The sequence below is a fragment of the Ranitomeya variabilis genome, chromosome 2 (genome assembly GCF_051348905.1).
Source record: "Ranitomeya variabilis isolate aRanVar5 chromosome 2, aRanVar5.hap1, whole genome shotgun sequence".
NCBI lineage: Eukaryota > Metazoa > Chordata > Amphibia > Anura > Dendrobatidae > Ranitomeya > Ranitomeya variabilis.
The window spans coordinates 736,121,245-736,137,612 of NC_135233.1; the positions used below are offsets into that span (position 1 = coordinate 736,121,245).

The following is a 16,368-nucleotide window of genomic DNA, read 5'->3' on the forward strand; positions in this document are numbered from 1 at the left end:
GCAGCCAAAACTCCGCCCCCTCCTCCCCGAACCTTGCAATGGGGCAGCGGAAGCGTCGTAAGACTGCTTCCGCTGCCCACGTCGGGCATTTATTTCACAGAATGCGTCGGTACGTCGGTCCGACGCACTGCGACGGGCCCGTACCGACGCTAGTGTGAAAGCAGCCTTACTCTGCACAATTGCTCTCAGTGCACAGTGACAGGGCACTCCCTTGCTACTTCTGATTAGAAGTGATGATCCAACACCAAAGCTCAATCTTGGTGTGAATTATAAGGAAAGAATGTGGCTAGCAGGGACCAGCCCCAACCCCCAGAGTGGCGTCCGTTTTGGTCTTTGCTCGCTATGTACTTTCCTTATAACGTGCACTGACAGTGCGCTCTGTTGCCTGCTGGCCACTTCTCATCAGTGTGCGGCGAGGGAGCGCATTGTTACTGTACAACGAGTAGGATATTGCGCAGTAAGAAGGGCACATGAGCATACCTGGGACAACCAACGCTTTCTCAGCAGAGCAGGGACTAGCCCAGACCCTGAATGACGCTTCATTTTAGGGACGGGGCCGGGGTTGCAGCAGAGACCGCCGCAGCCTCTGCCCCCTGATGGCGCTTCGTTTCACTATCCCAGCATGTACTGGGGATTCTCAAACAATAGTATCAAAATGGAACTAGGTAAAAATAAAAGTAAAACAGAGAGGGAACGACAGGGATTTTTTAATGAAAGCATATTATTAGATTATTACAATAAATAGCTAGTAATTTGAGATGAAATTCAATGTTAGTCTCGGACTACCCCTTTAATAAAAAAAAAAAATCATAGTTATAAATAAATGAAGAAATAGGAAACCAAGTTCAGCATCCAGTTATCTAGTGACAGAATTGGGCACAGCCCTGTATACACTGTGCAGCTGCAGCGCTGGACATGTAATATGCTGCTATCTGGTTAGGAAAACGACAGAAGAGAGGGAGTCCTGCAGCCGCCCGGGAGGAATGGCAGCGTGGGGTCCACGGCAGCAGGGAAGGGGTTAGCAGGAAGCGGAAGTGCTCGTCTTGTCAGTGTGTGTGGTGCGCTGTCCCGTGTGTGTGCTCGGGATATACCGGAGCTTGTGCGGTGTGTGTGCTCGGGCTATACCGGAGCTTGTGCGGTGTGTGTGCTCGGGATATACCGGAGCTTGTGCGGTGTGTGTGCTCGGGATATACCGGAGCTTGTGCGGTGTGTGTGCTCGGGATATACCGGAGCTTGTGCGGTGTGTGTGCTATAGGTAACTACCGGGTTTTCGTTATGCAGCCACTGGAGGAGCAAGCCGGAGTGTGAGTGCGCACTGCCCTAGCCTGTACCCTGCCCTAGCCTGCACCCTAATTCCTGGCTCCTGCACCCCGCCCTAGCCTATACCCTACCCCAGCCAGCACCCTACCCCTGGCTCCTGCACCCTAGCCTGTACCCTACCCCTGGCGCCTGTACCCTACCCCTGACTTCTGCACCCTAGCTTATACCCTACCTCTGGCTCCTGCACCCGGCCCTAGCCTGTACCCTACCTCTGGCTCCTGTACCCTACCTCTGGCTCCTGCACCCGGCCCTAGCCTGTACCCTACCTCTGGCTCCTGCACCCGGCCCTAGCCTGTACCCTACCTCTGGCTCCTGCACCCGGCCCTAGCCTGTACCCTACCTCTGGCTCCTGCACCCGGCCCTAGCCTGTACCCTACCTCTGGCTCCTGCACCCGGCCCTAGCCTGTACCCTACCTCTGGCTCCTGCACCCGGCCCTAGCCTGTACCCTACCTCTGGCTCCTGCACCCGGCCCTAGCCTGTACCCTACCTCTGGCTCCTGCACCCGGCCCTAGCCTGTACCCTACCCCTGGCTCCTACATCCGGCCCTAGCCTATACCCTACCTCTAGCTCCTGCACCTGGCCCTAGCCTGGACCCTACCCCTGGCCTGTACCCTACCCCTGGCTCCTGCACCATGCTGTATGTTACCGCCTGCCTGGTGATGACTGGGGTGTGTATGGCCACAGAATGGGCATTTGATGCAGATACTGAATTGCTGCCCAGGGCCCAATGGGCAGAGCAGCTTTCCCTATCACTGTTGCCAGCCTACTCCTTGGCGCCTGACCCCACCCCAGACCTTTCCCAGTGTGCCCAGCTTTTAGAGGAATTTGCTAACAACAGTGCCACACTCATCAACTGCTTGGTGAGCATGGCAAGGCCCGTCCGGCTGTGCCAACACTGCTACAAGGAATATGGCCAACTCAAAGCTACTATGAGCAAGATTGGAAATCCCATCATCCAGGTGTGTTGGAAAAGCGGCATCTCACTGCTGTAGTTGTATGTATATGATATATGTAGTAGTCCTGTGACCTGGCATCATGATAAGTGACCCCACTATTAGGCCATGTGTGGGATTAGATGGCCACAAAGTACAGTGCAGTGAATGGATGCACGTTCACACGGGGAAGTAGGACTCTTCCTTATTTCAGGTGTTTAAGAGATTTTGTCAGTTTCATTATTACATATGTAGGATTTTCTTGATCCTTCTGAATATTGTGAAGTTTCTCACTTGCCTTTATGCCATTCTATAATCCCGGCCTTGTTTTTTACCTTTTGCATAAAGCTTTAGGTCGAAAGGTTACCTGGAACCATAATGGGATTAGGAACACAAATATGTATAGTGTGACGAATGATGCAGCCCGGCCCCCGTATCATCGGCCCCTTTTTCACAGAATGAGTGTCCAAACCAAGTACAGGCTCTCGATGCACCATGGCATCACCAGTCATTTAAAGGGATCATGTCACCATAAAATTGCAGTCCAATCTTCAGGCAGCATGTTACCGAGCAGGGGGAGCTGAGTAGATTGACATCATTTTCTGAGAAAAGATTCAGAATAACTTGTGTTTTAATCATTTTAAACCTTGGCTCTTTCTGGGATTTTTGTGACTGACAGCTCCTTTTGCATACAGAGATAACTGTCAATGACAGAACTGTCCACTGGACCAAATATCCCAGAAAGAGGCGAGGATTGAATGATGAAAACACAGTTCATGTTGAACCTTTTCTGACAATACTACATATCATTTTACTTAGCTTCTTCTGCTCTATATCATGGTGCTTGCAGATTGGACTGCATTTTTGGTGACAGGTTCCCTTTAAGTGCACCTTCCCATCTACTTGTTTTCCATCTATCTACATCCTGTTTTGACTGACAGTTTATTAAGGAGTTATGCGGACTCTCCATGATGAATGATTGCTGGCACTATGCGTTCAAGCCCCTCATTAATTTTTAGTAGACAAAATACTTTTTAAAGGCCCGATATACATAAGAGCAAATTGAAATGAACCTGCTTACTTTGGGCTGAATTGTCAACTACCCAATGTGTATGGAGACTTCCAAACTGTCACCCAACAGATGATGTTAGTGGAAATAAATTTGACATGGCTGATCATTTTCTGTTATGGAAAATAAGCGGCCATTCCTGTTTGCTTGTTCCCCTCTTCGTATTCAGAACATGTGAACACTTGGCCAAGCTGAACATGCATGAGTGTTTGCACAGCATGTGGTTGCAGTCTAAAGGGATCATATTGTCCGGACACCCTTGTCCATACACCTTACTAAAGGATTTGTCCACTACTGGACAACCTCTTCTTAAATGCTGCAGTGTCCCAAATAATATATAAGCAACACACGCCTCCTGGATGGCAGCATTCCAGGCATGTGAGCACTGTTTCCGGGCAGTCACAGGACATTGTCAGGACATGAGTGCTGTAACCTATCCGCAGTCACTGATGGACTGCCTTCACAGACCCAACTGACTGAAGGCTGCAGCCCATCACTGGTCGCTAGTAGGCTGCAGCGCTCACATGACCTCCTGGAGACAGTGCTGACCCGTGGAACTGTAGTGGTCCTGGAGGTGAGTCTTGTTTTTTTTTTTTATTTGGTGCACCGTAGCATTTATGAAGTGGCTGTTATGGACAACCCCTCTAAGACAACTAGATTTCATAGGCATGTCCCATGCCCTGATCCTCTTCTATGAGCCAATAAAACAAGAAAAATGAAAGCGTTCCTTGTGCGGATGAGTGTATTTGGGCTTTAGTAGCCATGCACTGCTCACCTGATTAGGTTGTGCAGAACAGGCACAACACTGAGGAGAAGGGACGTGAATCCACTGTGATCGGCTGCCGCTTTGGCCACCGGTTCATGGACTTGTAAGTGCCGGAACTGAAGAAAGACCATGAAGTGCAGGCGCTGCTAGTGGATATGAGATGTCCAGACACAGGTTTGCAGAGAGGATTTTATTTAACAACACTTTTCGGAGTTCATCCAGTTGTTTCATCAGGAAACGCGTTTTTAAATAAAATCCTGTCTTCAAACTCTTCTGGATATTTTACATCCAATGGCAGCACCCAAACTATCTTACAAGTTTTTCCTCACTCTGTGATCTGAGTCAGAGCAGAAGTTTCCGATTTCTCCTTGATGGACCCGAGTTGTCCATGCATTACTTGGACGGCCATTCATCTGAACAGCAGCCACTCTAGGGGAACCATTCTAATGATGGCAACTTTCCCTAGCAAATGAGCAGTTTACAGAGGGACTTAGGATCTGGATCTGCACCAAACAACTTATCTCTCTGGTGGCTGTCATACTAGCTGCCTTGTCTCAGGAAGATAACCCGTGTCCTTATAGAGGGGGCTTCCACATGCGCCAAAATAAAGCTGCCTTGAGAAGTCCATATATTGCATGAATAATTGTCCTGTAATGGTACATTTCTTCTGCAGTACCCTCCTTACAGGAATGTCTTACCGATATAGGCTTGCCCTGGCAAATTCAGCCGTTAGCTCATGTGGCTCATTTCTGCTAAGGGATGTCCTACACATATCAGTGGTACCATTTACTGGCCAATTTTATGTAGTGCTGCAATAGTATATTAAAGGGGTTCGCCACTACCTTTATACTCATGGCCCATCCTTATCTTAGGATAACTAGGATAACTCTTCCATATAGGACTGATGGAGGTCTAACACCCAGCACCTTCTAGATCAGCTGTGCTCTCTTCAGTTTGTGGAGCAGAACACAGCAGCTCTGTACACTGTTTAGTGGCCGCTACAGATCAGCTTATTGCCAGTACATGGCAGCCAATTACTGGTGTTCTCCTCCATACACTGTTTAATCCTTGTTACCACCAGAGGTAAGAACTGTTGACCCTGAGGACGTCTCAGACCTACACCAATCGTATGTTATGACTTAAGGTACCTTCACACTCAGCAACTTTACAACGAGAACGAGAACGATCCGTGACGTTGCAGCGTCCTGGTTAGCGATCTCGTTGTGTTTGACACGCAGCAGCGATCTGGATCCCGCTGTGATATCGCTGGTCGGAGCTAGAAGTCCAGAACTTTATTTGGTCGTCAGGTCGGCGTGTATCGTCGTGTTTGACAGCAAAAGCAACGATGTCAGCAATGTTTTACATGGAGCTAACGACCTGTGAGAACGATAAATGAGTCGCCGTTACGTCACAGGATCGCTCCTGCATCGTTCTGGAGCTGCTGTGTTTGACGTCTCTACAGCGACCTAAACAGCGACGCTGCAGCGATCGGCTGAGTGTGACGGTACCTTTATCCCAAGAATAAGTTATCAATTTAAAATTAGTGGAGAATCCCTTTAATAGCCATGTATCATAAATATGAAAACTGCTAGAATCAATGTAACCATAAATTGTGGCTTCCCAGTCCCACAATTTCACAAGTTTTTTTTTTTTCTTTGAACAGTTTTTCTGTGAATAAACCCTAGTGAGGAAGCTGAGTAATACAAGGGGCTATTTCAGTCCTGCAGAACATCACATGCACAGAGCTCTCTTCCTCTATAGCATGTGACATGGAGGCTCCGTACATTCCTTGTTATACAGGCAGAGACTTTTACACTGCTTTGAGTAGATATAATACAGTTACTAGCAAACACAATTGTATAAGATGTTCTTGTCTCCAAAACTCATTGCTTCATATACCGTAATTTTCTCAAATTTGCAGAATAGCACAGTCACCTGTTCTACAACACTACTGCGGTCTGACCGGGTCCAGGTCATTGTGGAGCTTAATGATTTCTTTGATGAGCTGTGGAGTGACTCAAAGTGTGACAGTAAGTATGGTCTGAATCGTGTTCTATTCATACCAATCTGCTTTACGCAGAAATGGTTATTCCTAATCTCGTAAGTGAGAGCCACAGGATAAATTGTAACCTTCTGATCGGTTGGGGTCCCACTTCTGGGATCCCCAACGATCTCAAAATCTATGAAACTTCTGGTAATCCCATAGAAGGTGAAAAGAGCATTTCAGATCCCTGCTCAAGAGTATCTTGTCACCTATCCTGTGGATAGATGAGAGCTTGAAAGTTGGTAATAACCCTTTTAATGCTGTGATTAAAGAGCAAAGATGAGCCAGAATAGTCCGAACCCATAGAAGAACTACTGTAGCACAAGTTGCTAAAAAGGTTATGTAATTATGTTTCTCGCTGTAGAAAACCAGTTTGATTTAACCCCTTTGCCTACCCTGATGAAACTTTGTCATAATTAGAGTGAGCGTATATGGAGTGGGTTCAGGAGCTGCTCTTTAACCATGTAAATGCCACTGCTAATCACTGAAAGCAGCATTTTAGCATTTAAAGGGACTTTGTCACCACAGAATGTTTAAATCGAGCCAGCCAACTTGCTCTAATACATAGGGGACTTTACACCCCACAGCCAATGAAGTGGTCAATACCTCTGTGGTGTTGGAAGGCCCGAAGTGAAACATCTCCTATTACAACTGTAAAGTAAATGATTGTATTATGCAGGGTATTTCTAAGCAAGACTCGTTTATTATATAACCTGGTGGATGAAGGTAGGTGATAAGTGTATGATCACTGGGTCCTCCACCAATGAGGATTGGCGGTCTCCTGTGGCCAATTTGAATGGAGTGGCTGGTGTACCTCATTCAGTCTATGGAACTGATGAAGACAGTTGTGATCTCTCTTCTTATGATCAACGTTGTATATCATAATAGTATATTTTCTTTAATGAAAGCTATGGCCTACTATAGAAAAGTTACAGTAATTCTAGTAAATGTTACAATAGTTTGGCCCATGGGTAGTACCGTATTTTCTGGTGTATAAGACGACTGGGCGTATAAGACGACCCACAACTTTTCCATATAAAATATGGACTTTTGGGACAATTTTTAGGGGTTAAAAAGTCGTCTTATACGCCGGAAAATACGGTAAGTCACAATAAAGCAGTAAATTGCAGAACGTCATTTGACTTCCTGAACAGGAAGGGAAGCATGAATTTAATATTGGGCTTAATGGCCAGTGTGAATATTGCAATATTTTTTTATTTATTTTACTATAGTTTAAAAACAAAATAAAACAATAAAAGCATTCTGTACTTTCTAGAAGGTTTCAATTTAATAAGACAATTAGTTTTTTACCCTATACAGTAACAATATTACTATGTGACTTAATTTTTCCAGACTGCTTACAGACGAACAGCACTGGCGTCTTAAACAGCACATCTCAATTCATGGATTCCTTTGACACCTTAATCCAGTGCTTCAACAATACAATGAAGGTCAGTCTGAGTTTACATAGTTTTAGTTTAGGCCGATTGTTTTACTGTTATCAGTGTTGTATGTTATGCTATATTAGCTCTTTTATTACTAATGGTTCTTAAGAGTTGTTTGTTTTTCTTTTCTGTTTAATTTCAGGAAACTCCAATCTCCTCACAAGGCAATGTTTCAAGAGTCTGCCTAAATTGTAATGAGACATACCGACATCTGAATACATTGTACAATGCTTTGGAGCATAAAAATGGCTTGTGTATTGACTTGGAAGATGCCGTAAGTTCATATATAAATACAGGTGTAATACAGAGGACAATATGCCTTCAGTCTATACAGTGACATGTAAAAGTTTGGGCACCCTTATTCAGAATTAGTTATCATGAACAGTTAAGAAAGTTGAAGATGAAATTATCTCTAAAAGGCCTAAAGTTAAAGATGACCAATTTCCTTCATATTTTAGGCAAAAAAAAAAAAATATATAGTTTTTTTTTTTTTACATTTTAAAAATTACAAAACACAAAATGGACAGATGCAAAAGTTTGGGCACCCTTGGATATATGTGTGCTCAGATAACTTTGACTAATATGTCAGACCTTAATTAGCCTGTTAGGGTTATGGCTTGTTCACTATCATCACTAGGAAAGGCCAAGTGATGCGCTTTATAAAATTCCAGCCTCCTTTAACCTTGTGCCAAAAAAACAGCAACCATGAGTTATTCTAAGTAGCTGCCTAGCGCACTGAAACTGGTGGAGGCCCACAAAGCAGAAGAAGGCTATAAGAAGATGCAAAGCGTTTTCAAGTTGCCTTTCCTAAGTTCAAAATGTAATTAGGAAATAGAAATTAACAGGAAAAGTGGCGGTCAAGATAAGATCTGGAAAACTAAGCAAAATTTCAGTGAGACCCGCTTGTAGGATTGCTAGAGAGGCAAATCAGAACACCACACCCCCCGCTTGACTGCAAAAGACCTTCAGAAAGATTTATCAGACCCTGGAGTTGTGGTGCATTGTTCTACTTTTCAGAGACACCTGTACAAATATGGCCTTCATGGAAGAGTCATCAGAAGAAAACCTCCTGCGTCCTCACCATAAAATTCAGATCAAAGGTATGTGTGGAGATAAAAGGGCAAATAACATCTCGTTAAGCATTAAACATAAGGGTGGATCAATCATGCTTTGGGGTTGTGTTGCTTTCAGTGGCACGGGGAACGTTTCACGGCTAGAGGGAAGAATGGATTCAATGAAATTTTAACAAATTCTTGATGCAAACATACAGTTGTGGCCAAAAGTATTGACACCCTGCAATTCTGTCAGATAATACTCAGTTTCTTCCTGAAAATGATTGCAAACACAAATTCTTTGGTATTATCTTCATTTAATTTGTCTTAAATGGAAAAAAAACACAAAAAGAATTGTCCTAAAGCCGAATTGGATATAATTCCACACCAAACATAAAGGGGGTGGACAAAAGTATTGGCACTGTTCGAAAAATCATGTAATGCTTCTCTAACTTGTGTAATTAACAGCACCTGTAACTTACCTGTGGCACCTAACAGGTGTTGGCAATAACTAAATCACACTTGCAGCCAGTTAATATGGATTAAAGTTGACTCAACCTCTGTCCTGTGTCCTTGTGTGTACCACATTGAGCATAGAGAAAAGAAAGAAGACCAAAGAACAGTCTGAGGACTTGAGAAACCAAATTGTGAGGAAGCATGAGCAATCTCAAGGCTACAAGTCCATCTCCTGAATGTTCCTGTGTCTATCGTGCGCAGTGTCATCAAGAAGTTTAAAGCCCATGGCACTTTGGCTAACCTCCCTAGATGTGGACGGAAAAGAAAAATTGACAAGAGATTTCAACGCGAGATTGTGCGGATGTTGGATAAAGAACCTCGACTAACATCCAAACAAGTTCAAGATGCCCTGCAGTCCGAGGGTACAACAGTGTCAACCCGTACTATCCGTCGGCGTCTGAATGAAAAGGGACTGTATGGTAGGAGACCCAGGAAGACCCCACTTCTTACCCCGAGACATAAAAAAGCCAGGCTGGAGTTTGCCAAAACTTACCTGAAAAAGCCTAAAACGTTTTGGAAGAATGTTCTCTGGTCAGATGAGACAAAAGTAGAGCTTTTTGGGCAAAGGCATCAACATAGAGTTTACAGGAGAAAAAAAGAGGCATTCAAAGAAAAGAACAAGGTCACTACAGTCAAACATGGCGGAGGTTCCCTGATGTTTTGGGGTTGCTTTGCTGCCTCTGGTACTAGACTGCTTGACCGTGTGCATGGCATTATGAAATCTGAAGACTACCAACAAATTTTGCAGCATAATGTGGGGCCCAGTGTGAGAAAGCTGGGTCTCCCTCAGAGGTCATGGGTCTTCCAGCAGGACAATGATCCAAAACACACTTCAAAAAGCACTAGAAAATGGTTTGAGAGAAAGCACTGGAGACTTCTAAGGTGTAGAGGTGAATATGACAAAAAAACATGGTAAAAATAACAACCTAAGTTTAAATAATGAATATATAATATAGCACTATACCATGTTACTAATAATAGGACTCAAAACCTATCATCAACTATCACATAGAACCCTAAAGAAATGATGATCAAAAGGCCATATTACGTTATAAAAAAGTCACAAAGTTTATTAAGAGCTAAAATGACAGGCATATAACCATGGTGTACAAAAAGGGGCAAAAACATACCCTCTAACTACCATCACCCATACAGGTGCACAGTCACAGGATTTATATGGCAATCAACTACAAAGTATATATATATTTATTTATTTATTACCAGGGTGTATCCAGGGGTGAATACGGATACTAGCCAAAATACTACACATCACTAAGGAAATACTATCCCCCGGATAAACGCTGGATATGTTACATTTTCCCCCACACTCGGTATCCAGCTAAGCTGGAGAGCACCATAATATATTGCAATTTGCCCGGTAAATACCTATGGAAGGTGCGGTGGAGGTATCGCCAATACCTGTGGTGCCACGTGCGCCCCGGCGCGCGTTTCGGTCTCCTGGACCATTGTGGTGATAGGTATTATGATCATGTCCTCTGAGCAGTAATATCCATGGTGGTATAAGCATTTACTTTGCCGTGAACTCTCAGTATTTTCTTGCGGCAATAACCTTATGCACGTGTATGGAGATACAATATAGTGGGGTAATAACAACTTTTTGGATTATTTCACCCAAACCATCTGTATGTCTATAAACATTCCCACTATATAAAATTTGATTCCATCCGTTAACATAGGTGTATTTAGTAAGAGGATTTGTAACTGCTGCTATACTGTATACTTTTAAGTGTATAAGTTTCTAAGTATATAAGAATAGAAGAGTAATATATGGGGGTTTTTTCATCATAGCCTCCGCCTAGTGTTCTATAGGGTGTGTGAATCATTCATGTGCCTTCTGGTTTTCCCAGCAAAGTTTGACCTGTCAGATTTTTGTTATTATTCTCTATCTTAAGTATGCATCATGTAAAAAACTGACTAACAGCTATTAGTGACGTTGATTCCTTACTATATTATGCTGCGAGCTGGGCCACGCTGGTTTTCTTAATTGTATGTGTTGCTATATTTGTGGTCTATAACCACGTAAATTTACTTAGGCTCTTAGAATCAATAAACTTGAGATCAGAATTGTATACCTATTTTAACATCTCATCACCAACTTGGTCCAGGGGAAGGTTCCATATTTGGAACCTATGTTATTACTTGGTTTTAAATTGTTTTAACTAGTGTGGTGTGTCGTTTTGTTTGACAATAAAAATTTCTTATTTCTATTAGCATTGTAGTGGTGGTCCCTACTGTATAGCTTGATACTTTTTTTTGTTTTGTTGGACACATTTGTAAGTCAAGCTTTGGGTTGACCGCCTGTCTCTTGTTGTTGTTATACGGGATGGTGCCCTCCAACCCCTCTTCTTTCTAGTCACTTCCTCAGGTGGCGGCGGCCAGGGTCCCTTCCACATTTGAGGTGACGCCACGGCAGTATTGAAGGAGAGCAGCAGAGCTGGGTGAGTCACGGTTTTCCCGGTGGCGGCGGGCTTACCGACATTGTGGCGGCAACAGAGGTGCGGGGATGATGTGGCGCGGTGAGCGGTATGACGTGAGCAGGGTCCCGTCCACATTTGAGGTGAATCCACGGCCCAGTATTAAAGGAGAGCAGCAGAGCTGGGTGAGTTACAGTTTTCCCGGTGGCGGCGGCCATCTTTCTGAGGCCGCGCGTGCACAGATTCAGTACTCTGCTTCCCAGGGCTTTAGGAAAATGGCTGCGGGAGGCCGCGCGTGCGCAGATGGAGATCGCGGCGGCCTTTTTCTTGAAGACGAGATCTCAATCTGCAAACTCGGCTTCAGGAAAATGGCCGCCGCGATCTCCATCTGCGCACGCGCGGCCTCCCGCGGCCATTTTCCTGAAGCCCCAGGAAGCAGAAAACTCAATCTGCGCACGCGCGGCCTCAGGAAGATGGCCGCCGTCACCGGGAAAACCGTAACTCACCCAGCTCTGCTGCTCTCCTTCAATACCGGGCCACGGATTCACCTCAAATGTGGACGGGACCCTGCTCACGCCATACCGCTCACCGCGCCAGATCATCCCCGCACCTCTGTCGCCGCCACAATGCCGGTAAGCCTGCGTTCCAACTATAAGACGCACCCCCCATTTTCCTCACAATTTTTTTTGGGGAAAAAGTGCGTCTTATAGTCGGAAAAATACGGTAAGTCCCTGATTCATCAAGACTAGTATTTAAGGGGTGGGTCGGAGGTGCACACTTTGAATGAATCGGGCGCATCTAAAAAGTGTCATGCGTCTCTCCATAAACCTTACTCTAGTAAAAGGCTGGAGTAAAATTTCTGGCATAAGGTACACCACAGCTCATCATGAAATAGACAAGCCGTGGCATCATGCCACTGTTGCGTCCTACCTCTGTCCATTTTGGCGGAGCTGAGAAAACTGGTGCCTAGTCACAAAATTTTGGTGCACCCTTGAGTTGTACAAAAATGTTGCAACTTATTAAAGTGCCTTACAAAGTGTATAAAGACTTCCTGTTCTAGCAATCACTGAGCTCCTGATGATCGGCAATGTGTCACTGGATAGGTGGTGAATGTCATTCACGTGACAACCCCTTTATCCTTATTAATGCACCATTTAGGAAATCTGAAGGAACATGTATATTCAACTATGAAGGTATTTTTATGTGCAGTTTGTAGTCTGTTGCACATGATCATATGTTAATTTGTAACTGCTTATATGCAGGTATTTTCGTTTCACAGTTCTAAAAACCCGACATCACAATGATTGCATCAGTGGGCACAATGGGAAATATGTCAGTATTTACTGACAACTGCAATTTAGAGATCTGATATTATATATTAATAAAGTCTAGTTGTATTAAACTGCTGAGAAGAAAATCCACTTTTATATTTCAGATGAACAGTACTCGCAAACTGTGGAGCAAAACTTTCAACTGCACATTGCCTTGTACCGATACTGTTCCGGTGATTGCAGTTTCCGCATTCATCTTGTTTCTACCAGTGGTCTTTTACCTTAGCAGCTTCCTTCACTCAGAGCAAAAGAAGCGTAAACTCATATTGCGTAAGTATTTCCTACAGAAGGCATGGAAGTGGCAGAAATTCAAAAGATTGTCTGTTATGTGAAATTCCAGCTTCATTGCCCAATGTTTTCTCCTAGAGAATTCTTGCAGAAATAGATGATTGAAAAAGATCTTCAGCTCTATGAAATCTGCAGATGTCAATGGTATAACTGTACAAGAGTAGTAATACTCACTTTTCTATGGTATTTCTGGTTCTCTATCGGTCTTTGTTCACTTGACTTCTGCAATGCCATCCCTACACACAGCTGTTGTCTCTAGCAGTGACTTAATTGATGTTGACAGATCATTGTTACAGCCACTGACTGGCTGCAGCAATCGCAAGTTGAAAAGTCGCGTCATGGCTGGCGACAGATAAATATAAACCAGAATGATCTAGGCACAGGAGAATCTTTTACTTCGTAAAATGAGTACTACTCCTTTATTTTATATCATAGCTGACTGTTTAGAAAAATAATACATAGGAGTTGGAAAATCCCTTTTAAAGAATTTGCTTTGTGCAAAAATACAAAAAATAAAGAGTCATTAAAGGGAATCTGTCACCCATTTTAGGCCTATAAGCGAAGGCCACCGCCATCAGGGGCTTATCTACAGCATTCGGTAATGCTGTTGATAAGCCCCCGATGTAACCTGAAAAATAAGAAAAACAAGTTAGATTATACTCACCCAGGGGCGGTCCCAGTGCAGTCCAGTCCGATGGGCATCGTGGTCCGGGTCCGGCACTTCCCATCTTCATGCGATGACGTCCTCTTTTTTGCTTCCTGCCGCGGCTCCTGCGGTACTGCAGTGCGCAGGTGCTGGGCCTCTCTGACCTTTCCCGGCGCCTGCGCACTGCAGTACTTTGCTCTGCCCTCAACAGTGCAGACAAAGTACGCCTGTGCAGGAGCCGTGGCAGGAAGCAAAGAAGAGGACGTCATCGTATGAAGATTGGAGGCACCGGACCGCGACGCCCATCGGACCGGACCGCCCCTGGGTGAGTATAATCTAACTTGTTTTTCTTCTCTTGTACATTAATAGGCATTAGTATGGAGTTGGATCGCCTTTTTTGAAGCTATAACATCTTCCACTCTTTTGGGAAAATTTTCTACAAGATTTTGGATCTGGCTCACAATCTTTGTACAAGTCCTTAAATTTTTTTTTACACTGTAGCCTCCCAACCATACCTGCTCGAACAGAAAATGCCTTTCCCCAGAGTTGGAAACATACAATTGTCCTTAAAAACAAGCCATAGCATTATTCCTTCTCTAGCAAACTTTACTTTGTCATGTTTCTTTCAGGCAGCTAACGTTCTCCTGGCTTTCGCCAAATCCAAGCTCATCCATTAGACTGCGAGATGTGATTCATTACCCTCAGAATATGCTTCTAGTGTTCAGTGAGAGTGTGCCTTATACTACTCCATCTGACACTTGGCATTGTGCTTGATGTACCGTAATTCCCGTCACACAGTTTCTATGCTCTTGTCCGAGGAGGTTTGTAGCACTGAAGTTATTGAGCTCGTAGAGTGTTTGTGACACCGCTCTTTAATTTTATGTGGTTGAGTTGACGTGAAATATCAAGTAGAGCAGAAATTAACTGAATTGACTTGTTACATTGTAACATCCAATTATAGGACCACGTCCAAAGTCAATGAGCTTTTAGAATGACCCATTCTTTTGCAAATTTTAGAAAAGGCAGACTGTATGGCTAAAGGGTGGATTTTATACACATGTGGCAACAGTATAGAATGAAAAACCCAAATGTATTAATTCAAAAGTACCGGTATGTCCCAATACTTTTGTCTAAATATTGTTATTTACACATATGAATACCATGGTGAAGTCTCACAGGTGTAATCTTTGACACCCTGAAAATTGAATATACTTATTTTAATTATACATACATTTGTGTCTGTTTGATACGATTTGTGGTTTATTGTTTAACAAGTTTTCAGATATACTAAAATATATATTCTTATATTTCAGCCAAGAGATTTAAGTCCGCTGCCAGTGTAGCAAACATACAGGACAAGCGTAACTGAAGTAAACTTGGCAAAGGAAGGAACTTTGCACTGGACGATATATACACTGATGCATTCTATGCAAAGCCACAAGAATTTTTTTTTTCTCTTGGTGTCATGGGTATCTCAAACACAATGGGCCCTTTACTACTAAAAGAAGATAGAGACTTTATCCGTGTTTTGGCATTTTCCTGCCTTTTTATATATAATTAAAGCTTCCTATTCACTTGCAGGAATTATGAATTAATTACTGATCTATGTCTTTTTTTCTTGTTTAATTACAGTGAAACATAAATGTAGAAATGGTTGTTACATTTTCATTCTGCAGAAAAAAAAAACATACAAAATGTTGCCTACCCAGTTACATGGCATAGGCCAATGGGTAGTTATACACATTTTTGATAGGTCCATTCGATTTTATTGGAATATGTCAACCAATGTGTATTGGGTCATCCTGTTTCCTCTGATGTTTGCCGTTTTGGTGAGGATCAATTACGTGAGAAAAAAAGCTAAATAACTCCTAAAGTGTTTTTGGGTCTTTAACCCCTAATTGGAATGCACATTTATTGAGTGAGTTGGGGTCAATGATGGCAGCTAGGATTATTTTATGAGATCCACCAGCATTTAGGGAGGTAGATGTGCTTTGTGCAATTTTATGGTTTGCTGCTTTGGTCTTCATGAAATGCTCATCTATAGTATCATTCCAATGTTACATTCCTGGACTGATGTCATACCGGTAGATACTGTAATTACATTTTATTTGTACAAGACTTCAGAATGCGGCAGTGAGATCATCGCAAGGGACGGAGTTATTGTGTTGATATCCACAGTGCTCCAATTTTGGCATCCCTGGATTAGCCAGGCTGCTGCCCATGCAGGCTCTGAAAGTATTACCTTGATTTGGTGAATCATATGATTGAGAGCTGTTCAAAGCAATCTTTCATTTATGCTAATAAAAGCTGGTTTACATCTGCCAAGTTCCAGAATGACAGCTTTGATTCCGTAATCAGTGGCTTTTTGAGCACATTCATGCTAAGTAGGGCTGAAAGTCATTACTACAGGATAGGGCAGTTAAGAGCTTTAGTGGTGAAGCGGCTTTAATTTACTTTCCTGGCTTTGTAGCCAATTAAAATCATTCAAAAACGGCTTAGATTTTTGAGATTTTTACAGAGAGA

The 16,368-nt window shown here is 43.4% G+C and overlaps 1 protein-coding gene across 2 annotated transcripts; it reads left to right on the forward strand.

The window, feature by feature from the left end:
- Positions 1-848: 848 nt before the first annotated feature.
- Positions 849-16,166, forward strand: OSTM1 (osteoclastogenesis associated transmembrane protein 1). 2 transcript variants are annotated; one of them, XR_013221784.1, is made up of 7 exons: positions 861-2,280; positions 6,010-6,118; positions 7,486-7,583; positions 7,720-7,851; positions 13,016-13,181; positions 14,475-14,666; positions 15,159-16,166. XR_013221784.1 is itself a non-coding variant. In XM_077289603.1 (6 exons), exons 1-6 carry the CDS (start codon positions 1,954-1,956, stop codon positions 15,212-15,214), a joined length of 888 nt encoding a protein of 295 aa, XP_077145718.1. In that variant the 5' UTR covers positions 849-1,953; the 3' UTR covers positions 15,215-16,166. The 2 variants fall into 2 exon arrangements, 1 of the variants encoding a protein (XP_077145718.1); XM_077289603.1 differs by lacking the exon at positions 14,475-14,666 and having other exon boundaries at positions 849-2,280.
- Positions 16,167-16,368: the final 202 nt, after the last annotated feature.

Excerpts from the sequence above, each read along its gene's own strand:
- OSTM1 (XM_077289603.1), top strand. The coding sequence starts at position 1,954 with ATGCTGTATGTTACCGCCTGCCTGGTGATGACTGGGGTGTGTATGGCC. Across the intron at positions 7,584-7,719 it reads GCTTCAACAATACAATGAAG|GAAACTCCAATCTCCTCACA; the intron begins GTCAGTCTGAGT and ends GTTTAATTTCAG. Across the intron at positions 7,852-13,015 it reads GTATTGACTTGGAAGATGCC|ATGAACAGTACTCGCAAACT; the intron begins GTAAGTTCATAT and ends TTTATATTTCAG.